We start from the raw sequence: 22,769 nt of genomic DNA, 5'->3' as shown, positions 1-22,769 counted from the left end.
TGCAATACGTATGCACGTGGGACTGTGTACATGCAACTGGGGGCTGGGTTTTGTATGCCACGAGTCTAGTGTATGCCTTACCTGTATGTAGTGCAGAGTTGTGTTTTCTGTGTGCACAGGTGGGGTGGGTGGGCGGGGCCTCTTGGGATTCAGTGCTCCAGCTACAAGCATGGAGAGGGGGGAGAGGTTTCCTGGGCTCCTACACTTGCCTCTGCAGGGAGGAGCGGGCATCTTTTTCTTAGAATGGTCAGGGAGGGCCTCTCTGAGGAGGTGACATTTCAGTTAAGCTTGGAATGATGAGGGGGCAGCCATGCAAAAAGCTGAGGAGGGGTGTTCCCGGCAGGAGCACTCTGAGGTGGTGATAGTGTGAGAGGAGGGCCAGGGGAGGAGTGGAAAGGCTGTGGCCAAAGAGCAGCAGGAGTCAGGCTATGATGGACTCAGTGGGCCCAGGGCAGAGGCATAGAGCAAGGTCTGCAGGGGTGGCGGTGGGGCACAAGGTGGCGGTGTCAAACACATAGGGAACTACATACCCTCTTCTGCAGAGCCATCGTATGCATCTGTATCACAGACCTTCCACTTGGAGGCATCAGGTCTCCTTAGAATGGACGTGGGGGGGCCATATCTGGGACTCTTTTGTTTCATTTGGGAGTATTTTCCTTCCATCTTTCATTACATTTATTTATTTATCTATTGCAGTGTGCATTATTTACTTATTTATCTATGGGGTGTGCACTCTTTATACATTTATTTACTCATCTATCTATTGGAGGTCAGAGGACAACTTCCAGGACCTAGCTCCCTCCATCTACCACCGTGTGGAACCCTGGGAGCTGAACTCAGGGTGCCAGGCTTGGCAGCAAATGCCGTCCCACAGTTGGGGGTGTTTTCTATGCTTTTTGTGCTGGCTAAGGTCCAGGGTAGATTCCATGGGATTGTGCTAGTCTCCTGCTTCCCTCGTGGGCTGAACGTTGGGCAGCTGAGCTGCACTGTCAACACCTCCCTTCTCTTAGGCCCCCTCCTCAGGCTCCTGGGACTGCCTCATCCCACTAGCACAGGAACCGTGTAAGCCAGTGGGGCTATGTGTGGGTCCCATGCATTATCCTGCAGATTGCTCAGTGAGCTAGTCTCTCATGAGCTTACAGGGGGACAGCTAAGGACTACGATGAACCTCTGAGAGAGGTTCAAGGAGCCATTGAGCGTGATGGGTTCCAGGGCTGCGGCCATGGCCTCGGGCCACCATCCCTTCTGCATCCACCTGCCTGATGTCTGACCTCTATTTTCTAAGCCACCCTTCCTGATCCCTGTGCCAGTGGAAAAGATGCCATGGCTCCCGTCGGGCCCCATTGAGGGGTACTCTCCAGGGGCTGCTGCTTCAGGCTTGAAGATGGACGGGTCCCTGGAGGCTGATACTGAAGCAACATGGAATGGAAATGACTTCGGGGATGGAATAGGGGAAAGAACTTCACACACGCACATGAGTGCACACACACACACACACACACACACACACACACACACACAGGGTAGCGTTAAATCAAGTGGCCTCAAACTGGACATGAACTTTGTTTTCAGCATGTCATTTTGTCCAGCTAGATATTTGCTCTTTAGTGCCGGTGGTGACCCAACATGGGTTCCCATGTACAAGCAGACGAGTGCTTCACTAGTGAACTACATGCCCAGCTCGAAATCAAGCATTTTAAGGAGCCCTTCTCCCTGCCTTCCAGGTTCACCTGTCTGAGGATCAACACCCTTCAGAAGCTTGAAGCAGAACTATAGTAACTCAGTCCCCAGGGCCAGGAGACAAACGGAATATGAGAGACGGTCATTAGACTTTATTTCCAGAGAGCAGAGGACATTTGACCTCCACAGAAGCTTGCCTTCCTCCTCCCCATCCCATCCCAACTCTGGTCTCCACAGGCCACCTCCCTCCTGACCGTACCTCCCCCTCCCCACCACCCCAATCTCTCTTAAGCCGTTCAAAATTTGGAGGAAATAAATCTTGCTGCTGCACTAATTCAGTGAGAGTTTGAGCCTCGTCAGTGCAGAACAAATAAAAGGACTGAACTGGCATGACATTTTACTGCAGAAGAGAGGTCGTTTCCAGCCACTAATAAAAAGGATTTGACACAGACTAATAAAGAGAAATGAATTTCTCTAATGGCCTAATTTAGCACATTCAGCACTGTGCCTCTGCCTGGGTGCTGGGAGCTCGGACAGAGGCAGGAGGGAGGGAGAGACAAGGCTAGTCTCCTGAAGAGGGGGAGAAGGGGAGAAGGGATGGTTTCAAATAACGTTTTATTGTTCCTTTTCTCTTTTCGGAGCACCCCTCCCTCATCCCACCCCCATCACCTCTCCCCAGGAGCATCCGAACTAAAACCAAGCTCAGGGTGTGCAGTTCCTGTTAACGATCCAAAGAAATAAAGAAGCCCTCTCCATAGAATTGAAGCCTCGTGCTAGCTTAAGAAGGTGATTAAACCGGATGTGTTGATTTCTACAGGGGTTTAAGTCATCGTTTGCTTTAATTACTTCTGACATGTCTGCCTTTGTGTTTTCTACCCAAACATGCTGGTCAAGAGTGCCCAGTGTGTGGCTAACTGGGTGGGACTGCTCCCCCCAGGGGAAGAGGATGGACAGGATACTGACTGAAACCCTTTTCAAATTGTCCCACCACTCTCCCAGCAACCAAAAGTCTAAAACCCTAGGTTCCAGAAAACCCCTCCGCCAAGATCAAGAGGCTTTTGTCAGGGCCAGAGGTTGTTGCTTCCCCTGCCTCACTGAAGCATCTCAGAGCCAGCGAGAGTCCACTAAACTCTTTCCTTCCCCCACTTCAAGACAGGTTTCTTAGCAAAGATTGGACTGATCAGTTTCCTTAAAGTTTGCAAAGACTGGAGCAGAGACCACAGCGTTCCTGGCAGTCTGCTTGCTTCAGTCTGACTTGATGCTCCCCTCAGCACATGTCTCTTTATGGAAAGGACTCAGGAAAAGACAGTTGGGTCCCTTCCCGGTTCCCTTTCTTCCTCCGTAGACAACTTGGCTGTGCTGTTTCTTTTGTTTTTAATTAAAATCTTTTTTTTCCCTACTTAGTGGGAGAGGGGAAACAGGATGGGAAAGAATGCAAACAACTTCGGAGAGGCTGGGATACAAAACTGTAGAGCAACAGCGTCAGAATAGTCACACAGTCAGGAACAGGACACTGCAGACTGGGAGGGGCTGAGGGAGGGTCCCAGGCCTTAGGATATTACGGTCAGTGCTCTGTGGGATAGATCCTGTGATTCACAGTCAAGCCTCTGTCCCTTCTGAGTGTCTCAGCTATTTCGTTCCTTGTGACCTTGACCAGGCTACAGACCTCAATGATGAGTCCAGCCAAATATGTGGCCACATGACTGGGCTGTCCACCTTCTCTCACCCATCCCCCATGGACGTCCACTGAGCCTCCGGACTCCCCCAGCACCCTCACCCAGCCAGACGCATCTTGCTGAGGTGTGGGCAGAGGGATCCCAGACTCAGCGCCCCCTCCACCCAAACAAACCCCTGGGTTCCCTTCTAAGGGGACAGGGTAGGGAGAACCCTTCCCGGATGGGACAGGATGATGACCAGAGGGTGGAGCGGATGATATGTGATAGAGACTTCTGGGTGGAAACAATGTAACCTGACCAAAGTCACAGACAGGGTCAACCTGCTCCAGAAGATGCTACTGTTGGCCAGAGCGCTCACTGGGGTGGGACAGTAAGGGCGTGGCTGGCACTGAAGTTACTGCTTACCCTTATTGACACGCATGGTTGCCAAAGGCACGCACATGGTGTGCTGTCCGGGAAACTCTACCCAGGGACTGACATTGTGATGCTTCATTGCTAGTATCCCAGGCCAGAGAACATTGGGATCACAGATGCGATATCCCAGAAGGCACTGCTCCAGGTTTTGGCTCTGCCCTGGGCTCCTGTGACTTCTTACACCTGAGCTTCCTGTTCCTGCACTCCTCTAAGCCCTTCTAATGATTGGCAGACCCCAACCCCACCCACTATCTCTCCTGTGAAGACACTCAATGAGTTTCTCTATCGACTGTCTAGCTCCTTCATAGTCATCATGGGAAATGCTTGGGTTTCTCTCCTGGCTTCATTCAATTTACAGTAGGAAGCAGGGGGATTTGGAACAAATATAGACTTTGGAGACAGTGGCATGATGTTTGGGCAAGTTATAGAATGTCCTGAGCCTCAGTTTCTACTCAACTGAAGAAAGTCTTTGGCACCCAGTAAGCTATCAATTAATACTCATTTATATACCCCCTTCCCCCGGAGGTATGGGGACTCCTTTATGCAGAGCAACAATGATACCATCCACATCTATACATTTATGTTCTCTGTCTGCTGACTCACTTGGCTGGAAAACGAGCCCATGTACTAATTTCAATAGAGGCTCAGAAAGAGAGGGGAGAGAGATGCCTTGTTATTTTCAGAATGCAAAACCAACTTCCTTCCTTTCTTCCTCCCTCCCTTCTTCCCTGCCTCCCTCCCTCCTTCTTTTCCTCCCTCCCTCCCTCCCTCCCTCTTTTGAATGCACACATGGAGGGCACAGATCAAGATCCACTTCCGCTGTCCATCTCCACTTCGGTCTTTGACATACAGTCTTTCGCTGAGCTTGCTCACTGTTTCAGTGAGGGTGGTTGACCAGCAAGCCCAGAGACCGGCCAGTCACTCTGCCCTCACCCAGTGCTGGCGTCACAGTCACGCACGGACACACCAACTTTCACATGATAGTGAGCAGCTGAACTCGGGCTCCCATGCTTGGGCATTGGGCACTTGACCCCACTGAGCTGTCTCTCCAGCCCAGCGTGATGCTTTTAAAATGTAGGGGCTCCTTTCTAGTTTTTTGAGGGAAAACTATAAGCCAGTCACGTGTCAGTGATGCAGTATTTTCTGTTGTCCCTCTGATTGCAGTCTCAACAGCTCCTTGACCATGATGTCTACTGCTCTCTATGTCACCTCTGAGTTATTGGGACAGGGTTTTGTTATGAGTCCCAGGCTGACTTTGAACTTATGATGTAATGTAGCTCATGCTAGCCTCAAACTCCAGAAATATTTCCTGTCTTAGTCTCCTGCATTCTGGGCTTAAAGCCATGAGCCACCAGGCCCAGCCAAAGCTCCTTTATTTTAACAATAACAATAATAATAATAATAATAATCTGTCAACTATTTCCCTATGACATTGATTTCTTCCTACTAATCACAGCTGTTGTACACAGAACCATCTCCCTTACCCCTCACTGAACAACTGCTGTCTGTGACCTGATAACTTTCTAAATTCCCAATGAATGTAGAAACAGCGAGTAGTACTAGCAGGGGATCAATAAAGCTCCGACCACTGATGAATGGGAAGGCTCAAATGAGGCAAGCCATGTAACTACGGCGATGAGGTTTCTGAGGCAAGGACCTAAAGTTTTTTCTGGCTTAGAGTCTGTCGTTACCGGGCAAGCTAGAGTCAGATTTAGCCACCCAACAGCTTGTGGACATGGTTGCTGTAAAAGGACCTGCTTCTGCTGCAGTCTGTGGGTGGGAGGGGTGGAAGGTCTTGGGGTGGGGTGTGAAAAAAGGTGCGTGTTCAGCCTCTCCTTCTCCCCACTTCAACAGCACCAGATGGAGAGAACGGAGCAGGGTGAGGAGAAGAGCCAGAAGCCCCTGGTTGGATGTATTTTTACTTCAGGTGTGACGCTGAAAGCATGCAGGATTATTTTTAGTCCTGCCCAGTGGGCGGTATGCTCGCCTGGGTTGCCTTGGAGAGGACTTTTTCTTGTTGCTAAATTGGAGCTGCATCTGTTAGGGTTCCTGGGCTGCAACCTAGCTCTCTTCCCCCAGGTGGGTGGGACAGTGAGTGTGGGACCCAGGCATGTCATAGTCTTCTCTGTATCCCTCTGTCTATATGCACACTTGTACACACACACACACACACACACACACACATACATACATACACACAGAGAGACAGAGACGGACAGACAGTCAGAGACAGAGACAAAGAGACAGAGATAGAGACAAAGAGAAAGACAGAGAGACAGAGAGAGACAAAGAGAGAGACAAGAGAGACAATGAGAGAGACAGAGAGAGAGACACACACAGAGACAGACACACACACACACACACATACACACACACACACACACACAGAGAGAGAGAGAGAGAGAGAGAGAGAGAGAGAGAGAGAGAGAGAGAGACTGGCATATCAAAAAAACAAACTCAATATGAAATCCCAACAACATGGATGTTAAGTCTAGTCTACAAGAGTAAAAATCTAAAAAACAAAACAAAAACAAAAACAACTCACATGAGACTCCTGCCCAGCCCCATCGTGCAAAGCAGAGGTAACACACACAGGGAAGAATCAGCTTTTCCTGAAATTAGGCAGCTAAGGAGAGGCAGAGGCCATCAGAGCTTCTATCCTGGTCGCCTGAAATCTAGCCAGGTCACAAAAAAGGTCACACTGTGTCAGAGGACCGGGTTAGGGGAGGAGAAGGAGGCTCAATCCACTTCACCTTGGTCACTTTCAGGGACTGAACCCTCACCCATGCATCTTTGGTGGCACTTGTTGGACTGTAAGAAGTTCTTAAAAAACACTGCACTCTACCCTTCTGCACTTAACACACCTATTCGACTGAATAGCAACCAGCTATGTTGGGTGGTTGAATGATTTTACCAAACAAACAAATGATTTGAAACGTAAACTTGCATGTCCAAACTCCACGTACTCCAAACTCTTCCATCTCTCCCACGTAGTAATTTTGAATTTTTTTTACATTTATTTATTTAGGTGGGTGGATGGGTGGGTGCACCTGGGAAGGTCAAAGGATAGCTAGAAGGTTTTGTTCTCTCTTTTTACCATGTGGGTTCTGGGGATCAAACTCAAGTCATCAGGCTTGGCAGCAAGCCCCTTTACCCCCTGAGCCATCCCATTGGCCCCCGTAAGTTAATTTGAATCACTTTGTTCCCCTTTTTTTGTCACAATCCTCTAATCTTGTGGTCAAAAGCCAAGCTGCCCCTAGTATCCTTAATCATTAAGACTTTTGCCAAGACAAGAAATCTTTGTTTTATCAGATAGGTGTCCAGAACCAGAAGTACATCTACTAAGAACATTTCTATGTGGGAATGAGGCTATATCCACATTGTTGAGCTATCATATTGATTTTGGTTTTTTTGTTTGTTTGTTTGTTTTTGATGTGCCTCTCTTTCTCTGTCTCTCTCTCTCTCTCTTTCTCTCTCTCTTCTCTTTGGTAGAAAAACCTTTCAAAAGAGGATCAGTGATTTTGCTCAGTGATAGAGTTAGAACCCCGAAGCCTTAGTCTATGTTCTTTCCACATGACCATGAAATGGACCAGTGTCTAAGAAATGCAGAAGGTTGCTAGTTGATGGAGGAGTGTGTTGGATTAGCTGACTGGGTAAGACGCCTTTGGAGACAGAAGTCCTAATGCCCCAGGATGCTCTTCTCCCACTCTACCTACCTCATCTGCACTATTGGGGAGACCCACTACTCACTACTTCCCCTTTTTAAGGAGGGACAGTGGAATATGCATCTCAGTTGTAGCCTCTTGTCATTGAGGCCTTCATGTACCAAGTAGGGTTTGACCTCGTGAGGATACGTTTTTGGGCTTCTAGATTCCTGGATCTCCCTCTTATCAGTAAGTTCTGTCCAGGTGGGGTGTGAACACCATCTGAGGACAATTCAGCTCAACCTAGACCAGGGCTGAGCGATGGAGACTCAGCACGTACCACCTCTGGGCACACATACTGCTCCGGAGCAAGGTAGCTGCAGCCCACTGGCCTTGCAATAACCTGCGCAGAAGCTAAGCTTGAGCCTTCAGATGCCAATGGGAAGGGGATGGAGTGGGCTCCCCTTGGAACTGGGGAAACAAGAGGATGTGTCACTTCCCAGAGAATGGCCCCAGTAGACTGGAACCCCTGGTGACAGCCGTTAGCTAAGACCTTACATCTCATGCCAGCAAATCCAGCTGCTTCAGAGAGCGTGCAATGGTTACTGAAGTTTCTGGTTCACAAAGGACACAGCCTGGAACATCTGTCCCTTGTATCTCGTACTTCAGAGGCCTTGGCCCAGAGCTCTGGTCCCAATTTCTTCCTTGGAATGACTCCATCTCTCTCAGGCCACCTTACCCAACGCGTTCCGAAAATGACCAAGCACCATGCCAGCGAAGACAAAAAGTTAAGCCCTGGGGTCACTTACTTGTAGCCAGAACACTCTTTGGTCACAGGGTGGACAAATTCCCTCTGTGACGCATCGTTAGAGAGAGGCAGTTCCCAGGGTGCTGCTGGCCAGGAAGCGGCTGCCTGCCGAGGACCCCTGCCACTTGTTTAGCCTGATCCTAGGGACTCTAACTTCCGAGTGTCTCTCAGCCTAGTCCCTGCAAGGGCGACTTTGATGCCACTCCCTCTGGGTTTGCCTCCCCTGGGAAAATATGACTCTCCCACACAGGGCAGATGCCTTAAGTCAGATATTTGGATACTTGTTTAGATCCCTGACTACGTGCCAAATTTGTATTTCAGCTAGTCTTTATGTGCATTTCCCTCCCCCTCCCCCTTGCCCCAGCCTGCACATTTTATTGAGCAATGCCTTCAGGACTTAATATAATGCTTTGCATGCACACAGTACACTGGATAAATGCTTCGTTGAGTAGCATTGTGAAAACCGCTTGGTTAGGAGCTCGCTCGCATCATCAGAGCCCTGCCCTTTACTTCGTAGACCTGATGACCCCGTTTGTTTCAATTTCCCAAAACATTCAACAGCAGCTGACACCTACAGAGAACACTTACCATCTGCCAGGTGTGCACATGGTGTGTGTGTGTGTGTGTGTGTGTGTGTGTGTGTGTGTGTGTGAGCATACTAGCCCATGCATAAGGCAGCCAGAGGTTAGTGTCAGGTGTCTTCTGCTTTCATTCCCACCTTATTTTTTGAGACGGGTGTTTGCCCAGGATCCACCTGCCCAAGCACCCCCATCACTGCCGTTATAAAAGAGCACTTGCCTTTGCCGTGCCCTGGTTTTGTTTGTTTGTTTCTTTTTAGAGATCCAAACTCAGATGATCTCCAGGCTTGAGCTGGAAGCACTTTCCTCTTGAGCCTCTCCCCAGCACCTGCCCCCACCCGAGTTCTTTACTAAGCCTTGGCCTGTGCAATCTAATCCTCGTGGCAGCCCTGATGAAGATACAGTGTTACGCTCACTCCTGTTTAGAAAGGAGGAAGCTGGGACAGAGAAACACTGAGTGCCCAGCTGTGGAGCCAGCCCAGCGCGTGTGCTCCACAGCTGCCAAGGCTGTTCTAATTCCAAGACCCACACATATCACCGAATGTTTCAGACGGACTAGGCCAAAGCCACACAGGCTGGGCCTATGCTTAAGACCCTCCAGTCCACTCAGCACACACTGCTCTCCGCACCGGGCCTTCCCTCACGTTCTGTAACTTTATCCTGAGTATTATTAGTGTTTTCTTTTCTACAGTTGAGAAAATGGAGGCTCTGGGAGATTAACTCACCCAAGGTGGCAAAGTTCGTTATATCACACACACACACACACACACACACACACACACACACGTCTATTTCTAGAACATTATTCTACTTCCCCTGCCTAGCATGGGTTGCCAAGCTGAATTTGCACCTCCAGCTAAAGGGACTGTCAGGATCCAGCCTCAGGGATTCTGTGACCTTTAGGATGGTCTCCTGGGAGTGATCTGACTGTCCGGTGTTTCCTCCTTTCCCTCACAAGTGTGGATTTGAGAGGAACCCAGTCTGGATGCAACAGGAATGGGGTGTGATATACATAGCACTTTAGGAATTCACCTTGGTTACTGAGTGATGAGATCAGAGGGTGGAGGACCCCTGCTGAATTTATGGTTAACGGTAACTGGGAAGATTTTAAGTTGGGGTGGGGGAGAGGGGAAGAAAGAGGGGGGTGAAAGAGTTTAAAGCAGGGCTTCTGGAACTGCCACGAAGGAGTTCCCTCCCTGGTAAGCCAGCGAAGGCTCCTAGTCAAGGGTGGATGCTGAGGGTGGGCTTTCGAAAGCAGACAGAAACAGGGTAGGACCCCCAAAGCAGGAAACCTCCTGGCCTTGGCATTCAGATGGAGCACCACGGTGCATACACACACACCCAGCACTTCCTCCACCCTCAGCATTTTTCGAAGCACTCAGTCATCAAAGAGAGAACATGTCACGTTAAGATTCCAGAGTCAGACCCGAGGGGGCAGAGCCAGGAGTGGGGGAGCGAGGCCATTGAAGTTCCTGAATCTGCACATAGGATCAGCTCCTTCCATTTCTAAATAGAGACTGCGTATCTGTGACCTGGCTCCTTGCATTCGGATGGTACTTTGGGCCGGCAGGATTGAATCCTGTGTATTTCTTTCCAACTCTTCAGTAGCAGTTTTGAGTGGGTCATGGAAGGAACATTTACAACATCGGAAACTGGCAAATGTTACAAACCATGCTCCTCCATTGCCCATCCCCCCACCAACTGCCAGCATCTCAAACTAGGGCCACAGTGTATTGTCTAACCTATTTAATTAATTCCCTCAACAAGTAATTCAACACCCTCTTTGCCTAAGCTGCTAAGGCTGATTTGTGTAGCATACTGGGGACAGGGCAATGAGCAAGATAGACTGGAACCCAACCCTGTCCTCAAGGACTTAACAGTCCAGCCAGCAGAGGGCACAGAAATGTTAATCTTGATGTTAATTAATTTGTCAAGTAATGGTACAAAAAAAAAAAAATACGGGTCGGAGATCCTCCACCTGATTCTGGCCCCTAGTGCTTTTTAATGGGGAAGCAAAACAGTTGATTTTACTATTTTATTTATTTTATTTTATTGCTATTCAGATCTCCAGCCCACTTTTCTTTATCATAGGTAACTTGAGCACTGAGAGAACGGCGGGGGGTGGGGGTGGGGTCAGAACTCTCAGAGAGAGGTTCTTACAGTTATAGGAGATGTAGCCAGTACCTTAGCTGAGCCCGCTCTGCAGAGTCACCCTCCTCCCACCCCCTCGCCCTCCTCCCCACCTCACACCTGGCCAGCCTAGCTCCCTGCCACTCTTCTGCTCCCCAGGACATCACGGTTTCCATGGGAACCCACACACTTCAAAGGGGAATGAAGGAGACTGGAGCTGGAGGAAAGGGGGGGTGGTGAAGGCTGGATTAACCTCACCCTCTTGGCCCTGTCCCTGCCCTGCGTCCTAATCCCTAGGTCTCAAACTGCACCTGACACCTGACTGCTGTTCAGCAGCGTGGCAGGTGGGGTGTGGCAGTCCAGGTTAAATTTGAACTTCCCTGGAAGGAAACATCAGAGTTGAGGTGGGGGCTGAGAAAACTGAGGGCCATCCAAACCTAAACCTCTCACTCCAAGGGCCTCCCCTCCTCCAGCTCCCTCTCATCATCGCTCCCGGGCCACAAACACAATTACCCGGGATGTGCATCCAATCATGGGATCTGCTTGGATTAGACCGAAATCATTAATCTGAGCCGGAGCTCCTGGTTGCTTTGCTGATTAGCCCAGATGATGCACGGGTCTGATCCAATTAAAGACGAGCTCTGCTCGTCCCCTCCCCCAGCTTCCAGATCAGAAGGGAACCAATACATTTCATTAACACATCCTTATACACAAATAAAACCTTGGGGGCACTGGCAGGCTCCCTCCCCTTTGTCGTACTGTCCCTCTGCCTGTCAGCAGGGGAGGGGTGGAGGGGAGCTTCCCGCATCTTTTTCCATCTACAGTCCTGGAAGGGGCCACTGGGAAGACTTCCAAAAAAGTAGTTCTAGGTACGAATCTGAATGGAAGGGTCTTGTTACATTTATTGACATAAAATGTGGACTCCCTAATGTGCTTTGGAACAACCAAACTGCCCCGGGCAGGCAAATCTAATTAAAATTACTGACCCTACGGGAGACTGGGCGTCCAAGCAACTGCTGCAGACAGGGCTGCTGGTACTAATAGGAGAGGTGTGAAGAGAGGAGATAACTCTGGGGCTCTAGGCCTAGAGGCAGCAGGACCAGAGAGCTAGGCAGTGGTCTAAGTGTCAGCGTCAACCTAGCTTCGAGGAGCCAGGCAGCCATGTTTGCCTAGGACTCTCTGTATTGGGTCAGAGGGTCACAGAGTCTACCTTGGGCAAATGCTAAGGGCTTTTGTTGGGTTATCCCAGGGTAAGGTAGGGGATGAGCTGGAAGAAGTATTAACTGACGGATTATCTGAGTCCTACGTCACGTGACGTGGTGGACAGGTCATGTGGGTCACCTCTCCTGAAGCTTGGCTTGAGTGTGGCATGAGCTTGGGACCCTGGGAAGGGCTCTGGAGCCCAGGGATCTTGCTAGGACAGTCTCATGGAGTGCAACTCTGCTTTGTGCTGGCCGGCAGTGGTGCCAGGAGCTTCCCTAGGCTGCCTCATTAACTCCTCTTAAATATGCTTCCTGAGTCTATCAGGAACCTTTAAGCTCAGTGAGAAGGAGGACCAACTTTGGATTTCTGGAATCTTTACTTCTAGCAGATATCCTGGCTGGATGCACAATGGTGACTGTGTTTGTGGCCTAGGCACAATAATGAGAAGAGAGGTGAGAGGAAGGAGTTCTAGTGAGGTGGGGGTGGAAGGGGGGGGGTTGTAGGAACTATGCTCAGTCTCAGCCCTCCACCTCAAGAACCGTGTTCTCTCCCAGAGAGCACCCCTTTTAAAATTGTATTGTTTTCTGTGTATGAGTGTTTTGCCTGAACGCATGCTAGTATGTCACAAAGTCAGAAGGGGGCATTGGATTCCCTGGAACTGGAGTTAAAGACTATTGTGAGCTGTCATGGGGGTGCTGGGAATCAAACAAGCCTCCTCTGGAAGAGCAACCTGTTCTTTTAACCTCAGAGCCAACCCTTCAGGCCCAAAGATCATCTTAATCGGAGGCACCGTCTGTGATCTGTGCTCACCACACACCAGGACCATGTGAATTTTACATATGGAATCCTGAGGTTTGGTTGGGCTCAAAGATGTTGCTTTGCTCTTCTCTTCTCTTCTCTTCTCTTCTCTTCTCTTCTCTTCTCTTCTCTTCTCTTCTCTTCTCTTCTTTTCTTTCTCTCTTTCTGTGTGTGTGTGTGTGTGTGTGTATGTGTGTGTTTTGAGACAGGGTTTCTCTGTGTAGCCCTGGCTGTCCTGGAATTCGCTCTGTAGACCAGGCTGGCCTCGGACTCAAAAATCCCTGCCTCTGCCTCCCAAGTGCTGGGATTAAAGGTGTGTGCCACTACTGGCCCGCAGATGTTGCCTTTCTAATCAGCTCTAATGTAGTCCTACCTTCGTAGGATGCTGCACTCATCCTACGATGCATAGACCACATGCGGAGTAATCATCATCTAAATTGAGCACCATGAGCTATCAGGCCACAAGGGTCACCTGCAGAGGTCACTTCCCCCTTCCCCCCCTTCTTGAGCTGCTCACAGAGGCTCACACCTTCCAGGTGTCCAGGCCTGTTTACAGGCAGCTGTGTAATCACTCTTTTTGGCCTGAGCTGCTCTGGCGACTAGCTGATCCTGATCCTCTAACACAGCAAATTCTATTTTGCCTCAAAGGGCTAGCCCACATGCTTCTCCACCTGGGGGGGGGGGGGCGTCCCTTGCTCAGCCAGTAAGACCAGCCACAAACACTGCCTCCCAAAGGAAGCCGGCCCAGTTTCTCTGGGTACACAGTGGTGCCTTCTTATTTGCATATCTATTGGTTCCTGGGGTGACAAGTACTGGTGTTTACCTTCCCACCCACCTCTTTCCCAGGGGTCTAACACAGTGCCTGCAATATTAATAGTAATGATCTATAGGACAGTATGAGGGCTAGTTTGCCCTCCCTGGGAGCTATTGGTGGCAGTTACTGTGAACAGATCCCAAAAATCTTTGGGCAGAGCCCTGCATCCACAGGCAGCTGGGTCTGGCTCATTCTTTGCACAAGGCAAGGACCAGGTATTGTTATTTTATTTTATTTTATTTCTGCAGGGCCTAGGTGTTGGCATTAGAGGCAATCAGCTTATCTGAGTAACTAAAAATAATGCTGAGGATAATGATAACATCACTAATTAGCACCATTACCGTATAGGCATTGTCTTTGGGGTGTGGGGGAAGGAAGGAAATGGTCTTTCTATTCATTTGTCTTCTGTTGACATTCTTGTTCGACTGTCTTGGGCGCATCATTCCCTGTGTTACTGGCACTAGCTGTGATGTATACCTTTCCCAGGTATGTTGCACTTGCTGATGTGTGGGAACATGGGAACTTGCACAGGCGAATGTGAGCCAGAGTCCAGCCTCAGCACCAAGTGAACACTTGGGCATCTTTCCTTGGTGCTGTGGGATCCTCACGAACAAATGACAGTAGCAATCTCCTTCAGGTCTGTTTTGAGATAACTACCACCTCTTTCCCAACCACACACACACACACACACACACTCAAGAACTAGAGTTCATTGACACTGACTGGTATTTCCCTGAGCTTCCCGACCATCTCATTCAGGATTCTGCCCTGAGTACATGACACAGGCAGAATGAGGTGACGAGCAGAGCTGCCTGTTCTCAACAAACTCCCTTTGAGGAAGTGCCAGGATCCACACAGTCGCACGCAATGCCTCTTGCTAAGAGTGTGAGTCAGAGTGTGGCCCAGGGAACCGCTGGGGTCAAGTTTACCTGGAATGCCTGCCGACAAAGATAATTCACACCCCTCTTCCTGTTGATTGACCAACTGATTCAACCTGCCTGAGCCTGCAGCCCAAGACTGTTTTAGTAAGCGCTCCCTGTTGGCATGCACACGAAGTTTAGTGACTATCAAGTTGTAGATGGTACAACCAGATGACTCGTAAGCTTGTTGGAGCGGAGGCATTGAGAAACCGGGCAGGGAGAGGGTTTGGTTGGCTGAACTGAGGGTTTCTAATGTTCATTAGGGTCTACCTTTCCACTTGAGATGGGAAGAGAGTCTTCACAGCTGATACTACCCATACCCTCAAATCTGTCACCAATACTTCCAGCAGCTAAAGTAAAGCCACGGTGACGGTGACGGTGACGGTGACGGACTGGGGGTAAGTGGATTCTGAATTGATGAGGGAGAGAATAGCTCAGGCAAGCTGCTGCTGGCCGTCCTTGTGGACCAGTGTACTCTGATGTGCATTCTCATGTATCAGCTAAGGCTTGCAGGACAGTCCCCTACCTGTACACGGCTCGCTTGTCAGCTTCCAGCTGGGCCTGGGGATCAATGGGGGCACTGGGCACGGGTGTGCTGGCGGCAGCTGACGGTGCTGAGATGTGGACGGCCTGGGCCTTGGAAGGTGGCTGGGCAGTTGCTGTCATCTGCAGAGAGAAGAAACAGGAAGGCAGATCAGGTGGGGTGAAAAAGGTCTCTCTCTTGGCCTATGCGGGGCCTAGAGAGAGAATGTGGGCAAGAGAGCTTTTCGTAATAAAGTGTATCCACTTATGCATTTGCTCCAGTGGACAGGAAAAGCAGTCTTTTCATTTTCTTCAGATGAGTAGGTGCGTTAAAATACAAAACAACACTTAGTAACCAGGGGATGGGTGCCGAACCCACTTGGAAAACAGAGAATTTTGTTTTCTTTTACTGAGACAGGGTCTTCCATAGCCCAGGTTGGCTTAAAACTTGGTATGTTTCTGAGGCTCACCCTGAATGTGTGATCATCCTGTTTCTAACTTCCCAAATACTGGGATCACAGGCATAGTTACTGTGTCTAGGCCTAAGAGATAGTTCTTAATGCAAATGTTGTGATCTTTGCCCAGAAGTAGAAAGAAAAAAAAAACAAAAATAAAAACAAAACCATAATACAAAACGTTTATGAGTCTTTTTTGTGTGAGAGGTTTGACTGCATGCATGTATGTATGTGTACCATGCACATGTCTAGTGCTCTTAAGTTCAGAAGATGGCGGTGGGTCTCTCCTGACACTGGAGTTAAAGATGGTTGTGAGCTGCCACATGGGCGCTGGAACAGTGCTCAGGTTCTCTGTGAGGACATCAAGTGCTGTTAACCACCAAGACATCCCTCCAGTCCCTGTTTATGAGCCTTTTTGATAGTAATAAGTTTGATTAGATAACTTTAAAAGGCAGGAGAAAAAAGGCTGAATATCTTTCATTTGGACAGTCGTGTTTATCCCTTTTCATGCAAGTCAAGAGGTAACTCTTCAGGTAGTTTTTAATGACTCACTGAATGGCTCTGCAAATTTGGTTTCTGTGGCCACTTGAAGATGAAGTTTTTAACAGACAATGAACATATGTCTGCTTTTGGTTGGAGCAACAACTTTAGAAAAATGATTTTCATAGCATGTCATAGGGTTTTGAAGGTATTCCAAGGTCTACAATTTTACACCAACTCTACCAGTTCCCTTCAATATAATATATTGACTTTTCTGTTTAAAGTTTCATTTAAAGAAATGGTCCAATATCTATACAAATTTTGAAAACCGTTATTACAGAACTTAATTCTTTTACATTGTATTTCTTTTTGTTAAATAGATTCCTAGAATGGTATCAACACATGCATATTATTCTCCTATGTCCACCTATCCCTAATACCAAGATAGCCCTTGCCTCTCTCAATGTTCTTGGGCAGAGCTCACCTCTGGCTCTGGCTCTATGGCCTTATGCACCACTCCTGGCCCTCAACTGATCATACTTAAATAAAAATGACTGACATTGGACGAGAAAAAAGAGTCAGTGAATAAATGACCGCATATGCTTGGAAGGAGGCAGGCATGTCACAGCTTGGGAGTTCGGAGTAGGATCTGTGTCCCTGCTTTATGGAAGAAAAAGTATTTTGTGACTATATCACATTATTGCTGTGTGTACGTCCCCAGGACATAGGGAGACCTTCCTTTTTCTACATATATTTCTGCTTAGGTCTCCTCCTTTAAAGAAAAATCCAGCCCTTCCCGCCCGTCCCAAGCTTTATTTTTTTCTGTATATTCATCAACCTGACCATAAACTATATGTTTATTTGATTGTTCTCTCCCTGCTCCTCTTTAAAATGCAAGGAGGGCTCATAACAGTTGCAGTCTGTCACTAGATGGTATTAAATATTTGTTGAATCAATAAATTAATGAATAGCAGAGGGTAACACTGTAAATCAAGACACCGCCAAAGAAGCATCTGTGTTTTACTATATACTGTGTCATTTTTTTTTTTGGTCAAAAAGAGACATCCCTACTACCGGGGGTACACGTGCAAATTCATTGCACAGGAAACTTGGTGCCTCGAGGCCAGCGGAGAGCTGTCTGTCCGCTTACTAGCCTTTGACCTCAGACAAATCCCCTAACTTGCCTAAGCTCCTTCTTTCTCATCAGTATGCATTTAGGAGTGGTGGTCTCTAAAGAGATGCTATGTGAAGGAAGTGTGAGGCAAACGTACTAGACTGTACTAGACTTCACGATGGAGGAAGAGGGCACAGTCAGTTAAAATGGTGTTCACCTTACACTGATCTGGGCCTCACCCACGAATACAATTGGGCATGTTTGTAGGCACTTCCAGGGCCCCCTCCCTCCATACTAGACACTGTGCTAGGCTGTGGGCTTACAAGAGCAGTGCCTGAAAACATGGAAAATTTGGAAAGATCATTAAAATGGCAGAACTGGAAAATACAATGTAATTCACTTTAATTGCATGGACTGTGAACTACACCCCGCCCCCCCAGACGACAATTAAAGGACAGATGTCAGCATGGGAGAAGCTTCTAGGCAAAGCTTCTTATTTTGGTCATTCTTCCTTATTTTGGTCATTTTTTTTTTCAACATTTTTTTCCTAGGTGATTTAAAGGCTGTCTGAGGAAATGTTGAACAAATTTATGGATGATAAGAAACTTGGACCCAAAACACAATAGGGCAAACCTAATAAGGTTATTTTTCATCTAATAAGTTAAAATTGAACACTTCTACGAATAAAACTCAATCAATAATGTGAGTATAGAAGAGGGGATACAGGAGTTACCATCAGTGCATTAGCTGATGGTTAGCTCAATATAGCCAAGGTGTAATGTGTCCATGAACAACAAACAAACAAATCCCAACATGAACGAATGCTGTCTGAGGAGGCATTAAGGGGGTTAGAAACCTGTTTTCCCTTGGATTAAACAAGTACATGAAGGCACATTCAGAGGACTGCTGACCAGCATGGAGAAGGGATTCTGTAGTTCTTTTTAAGATGACTACACGCAAGGCCTAGAATGTGTAAGGATGATTTGGTAACCAGAGGAAACAGGAAGACATGAGACCTCCCCCCTTAAATATCTGAGTGAGGGGATTAGAACTAAACACGAGAGTTGTACAATGCAGTCCAGTCGTAAAGTGAGCACAACGACATCAACAGAGTTCATCCGTGGGTGAAATGCCAGTGCACTTGTATGGACTGCTATGCCCACTAGGCAAATTGTCTGCTGTCCTTGAAAGAATCCACGGAGGCTTCGACTAAGATGAGATTCTAGAGAAGGGTGAGGGAGGTGTTCTTCTGTTTGACTGGGGAAAGGCAATGGAAGGCCCTGGTGGGGTAAAGATGGATGCTCAGAATGAAAATTAAATCAAAATCGGTCATTTGACGATCTCCTGAGAGACCCCTCAGAGACCCTTAGAGGGTGGGAGAGGCCAGAGCTCGTTTGAGAGGGAGGACGACTCAAATTTATGTGGCTCACGGGGGCTGAGTCAGCCATCTGCGTTTCTCTCAGGTTTGGAGGATGAATGTTTATCTCTGAAGAAGTTTCTTTTGCTAGCCATTTTCAAAGACCTGGGATTTAAATAGGACCAGCCACTGTTTACAAGATCAGAAACCCTCAGGAGAATGGGGGTGATTTGAAATCTGTTTTAGGGGCATCAAAGTCTACAGAGTGGGAGCAAGGGGAGAACCAGGGCAGGGCAGGGCAGGGCAAGGCTGTTAAATGGGCTCATGGAACTGCCTGTGAAAGTAATGGCTAAAACTTTCTGGAATTTTGTAAACTGGTTGATACCTGGGTGTCTTAAAATTGGCCACAGTGGGAACACTTACAGCGAGAAAATTGGTGAACGGTGCAAATCAGGACTGGACCCTCCCCTCCAACCCATGCTTCAAGTGCCCATTGCTAGTTACTAACTAGCACACTAATGCCAGGGTACCTCCCAAGTGACTTCTATCCACTCTGCTTGCTTTGACATGGGAAGAAACTAACCATATAAATCCACAAGGGCATTCGGTATATTCACAGCTGGTCTCAAATGGGCTACACCAGACCAGGGCATTTCCTTTAAGGAAATTTTACCCGTATGGCTCACTGCGGACAAGGCAGGGGACAGCTCTAACGCAGTCATGCAGCACAGTCCTCTTACCTCAGAGGAAGCTAGGACACAGAGGAGGAGGAAGACAGAGTTATCCAGTGCCCTGAGAGCAGACTAGGGAATCAGAAAAAGCAAGAGAAGGAGCCTGGATTAGGCCTGGGGTGGAGAACTACCAACAGTTCTTAGCAACAAGTTTTGGGGCAAGTCTCCTGGCATTATTATATTTCCAAATGTAAGAATAATACCTATCACATAGACTGAGGAGTGTCATCAAGAGAACAAGATCATGTCTAGTAGACAGGGCAATATGGTGTTGGCTCTGAGGAGGCCCATCTATGTGATTCCTGGCTTTTCTCTTAGCTGTGGGTCCTTCTTGGAGTGAAGACCTTGGGGTTAGTACCTACCTGCTTTCCTTTCTTAGATGTAATAATCACTAAGCTTTTCTATGTACCCAAGATGGAACCAGCCCCGCCCAAATCCTAGACTTCTAGGACCATTTCCTTCCTTCCTTCCTTCCTTCCTTCCTTCCTTCCTTCCTTCTATCTTTCCTTCCTTCCTTCCTTCCTTCCTTCCTTCCTTCCTTCCTTCCTTCCTTCCTTCCTTCCGTCTTTTCTTCCTTCCTTCCTTTCCTTTGTTTTCCTTTCCTTCCCTTCCCTTCCTTCCTTCCTTTCTTTCTCCTTTCTCTTCCTCTTCCTGCTCTTTTTCTTCTTTTTTGATATATATATATCCATATATATACGCATATATACATATATATATATGCATGGATGTTTTGTCTATATATGTTTGTGTACCACATGCATGCCTGATATCCACAGAGGTCATAAGAGGGTGTCAGATCTTCTGGAACTGCAGCCACAGACAGTTATGAGCTGCTGTGTGGGCGCTCGGAATCAAACCTAGCTCCTCCGGAAGAGCAACAAGTTCTCTTCGCCTCTGAGCCAGCTCTCTAGCTCCCTTGGTTCAGGTCTTAAGAGATACTTCCTGTCGGCCATTCTGTAAATGGGAAGAGTTGAGGCTATGAAATGCATGACTAGATACACACTATCTAGGGGAGCTGAGGGATCTAACTACTCTGACAACCTTACCCTGGAATGAGTAGGAGAATGTCTGGATAGCTGTAAAAGAGACCAGAAAGGGCTGCGTTCACAGTACCACGTTACGACACCTTCCCATTAAGCACCTTCCTTCTCCAGTTGTACCCCAGAGTCTACCTGAATAACACAATGTTGCAATAGGCCTTCAAGCTGAAGAGCAATCCTGTGCAGTTCCTCAGTCCATTTCATAGACAATAATAATAATAATAATAAATAAATAAATAAAAACCCTGATATTCATGCAGCTGAAGAAACTCCTGGAGACCCTGGTTGCCTGTGTCTGTAACCCAGTGAATTTCAAGTCAATTTCCCTGACCATAATTGTGCTGAAAACCCTTCTAACTTAGATGGAGCCTAAGTAGAGAGCTGTGGAGTGCTTATTAGCCCAAAGTGACCTGCTGCTCTGTTGATTTTTCTTTTGGAGAACACAGAGGCCCTGTGGAGACCCTGAAGTAGGGGGAAAAAAGCTGGGCTGGGGCTCTGAGCTCCAATTGGCAGTCAACCACTGTTTCCTGCCAGGATTCACTGGCTATTCTGCTTTGATACGCACAGAGGTGGAAGCAGGTAGCCTTGAGTAGAGGCCCACAACAAAGTCTTCCTAGCGTGCTAGAAAGGCACTTCGCATTAGGAAGGGCAGAGGTGGGAGGTGTTCCTGTCACATAAAAGTAGTTTCGAATCTCACCCTTGACACCGACTACTGGGACAACTTTGCATATGTAACTTTCCCTTCAGATGCTTTATCTGAGGAAAAACGTGATGTGTCCTACCCCCTTCTCCTTCTCTGCTGGGAGGGCAGCTGCCCCTTGATGGTGCTGACAGGAGACAGCCCAGTGTGGGCAGGACACCTGCTCTCTGCTAGCATGGCCTGGCAGCATGCTTATAACTACCTGACAGCTTGTCTTTCTCTCCTGTCAGACTGCAGGATGCTTGGGGGCAGTGGCCAGTGTTGTAGCCCCACGGTCCGATGCAGAGACCATCCAAAACCTATGGAATGCAGGAGGAACTAGTGTGGAGCAGATAGGACTTGCCATACAATGATACCTTTCTAGCTGACCTCAAATACCTTGGGTCATAACGGAGAAGCCTACAATCTCTGGGCACAAACTGATTGGAGCAGTGGGCACCCGGTCAAGATCTGGAGCTGATAGATCTCAGCTGGATAGGCAGAGGTGGGCTCCGTCTGTCTATGAGACTTGGGCAAATTCTTCAACCTTTCTGAGGCTAGTCTGTAAAATGGGAATAGTTTTTTTGGTTGTTGTTGTTTTTTTGTTGTTGTTGTTTTTGTTTTTATACCTACAGTTAGAAGTGACAAGAAGAAAATGAGGTAATGCATGGCAAAGCAGCTGGAATTTAAGAGGCTTCGGCATGGCAACTGCTATTAATAGAACCCATGCACTTTGAAACCTGCACCCCATTAACTAGCTGCCTCCGTTCTCCACTGCCCTGGGGTCCCGTGACGTCACCGTACCTCTGTCGAAGGAACCCACTCTTGGGAAGTGGTGCAAATATGGGCTTAGAAACAGGATGACAGAAACAGATACTGCCAACTGTCCCTTGGCCAGGTTACTCTTAGTCCCCTTTAGCTCCAGCTGCTCTCTTAATTGAACAGGGTGAATACTCCCTCTTCCCTTTTCTATCATGATGCCATACAGGAACATGCACAGCAAAGAAAAGGTGCTGACTGAGCTTTGTTTCTTAGCACTGTCTGGTGTTACTTTTAGTGCTGGGGGTGGGACCTAGGCCTGGTGCACACCAGGCAAGGATTTACCCATAAGTTACAGTCTTGGGCTGCTAAGCACGGTTGGTGCCCTCCATCTGCCTCATCCTTCTGAGAAGTCCCAGGGCCTGCACTTCCTGGATCTTTAGCCATATCTATCATCTAGGTTCCTTGCTGCAAACTTTGATCAGCCCAAACCCGTACCTTCTCTGCACAGACATGTTCCCCCACCTCTGAGCCGGAGACCTGGAGAGCAGGAGAAAGTCAGGAAGAACATTCCTAAAGGAACCTAACACATTCTGTGAAGGTCTGTCCCCACTAAGGCTGGCTGTAAAGACTCCAGCCAGCAACTGGCACTCCCTCTAGTGCCAGGAAAAAGCCAGCATGGGTTCATTTTCCTAGCATCCAGAAGGCAGCCTGAGGACCTGGGAGAGGGTCAGAGCATAAAGCCATTTGGTAAATACAGCTTTGGGCTGAACAGGGGACTGGGGGTGGGGGAAGGGAAGGGAAGCAGCAGTGGGCATAGCTAGTGTTGAGAGGGATAGTGGTCTCAAAGTGTTCAAAGCCTGACTCCAAGCCTGAGCCTATTCCTTGAACCCCAGCAAGGGGGAACCAGCACCCTCCCCACGTTCTCACTCTCATTCCTCACAGCCTGAGCACATCTGAAGATTCC

At 48.2% G+C, this 22,769-nt stretch overlaps 1 protein-coding gene across 2 annotated transcripts in view; it reads right to left on the bottom strand.

Annotated features, from left to right (window-relative positions):
• Pknox2 (PBX/knotted 1 homeobox 2) overlaps positions 1-22,769 on the bottom strand; it is a 262,123-nt gene that overhangs the window by 47,558 nt on the left and 191,796 nt on the right. For both annotated transcript variants that reach the window (XM_052188700.1, XM_052188701.1), the window contains one exon: positions 15,192-15,331. In XM_052188700.1, coding sequence (XP_052044660.1) covers positions 15,192-15,331 — 140 coding nt within the window. The remainder of the gene's footprint in view (positions 1-15,191; positions 15,332-22,769) is intronic.

This window comes from Apodemus sylvaticus, chromosome 7, assembly GCF_947179515.1.
Source record: "Apodemus sylvaticus chromosome 7, mApoSyl1.1, whole genome shotgun sequence".
NCBI lineage: Eukaryota > Metazoa > Chordata > Mammalia > Rodentia > Muridae > Apodemus > Apodemus sylvaticus.
Note: the sequence above shows the minus strand (reverse complement) of the source record. Positions and strands in the feature narration are given on the sequence as shown.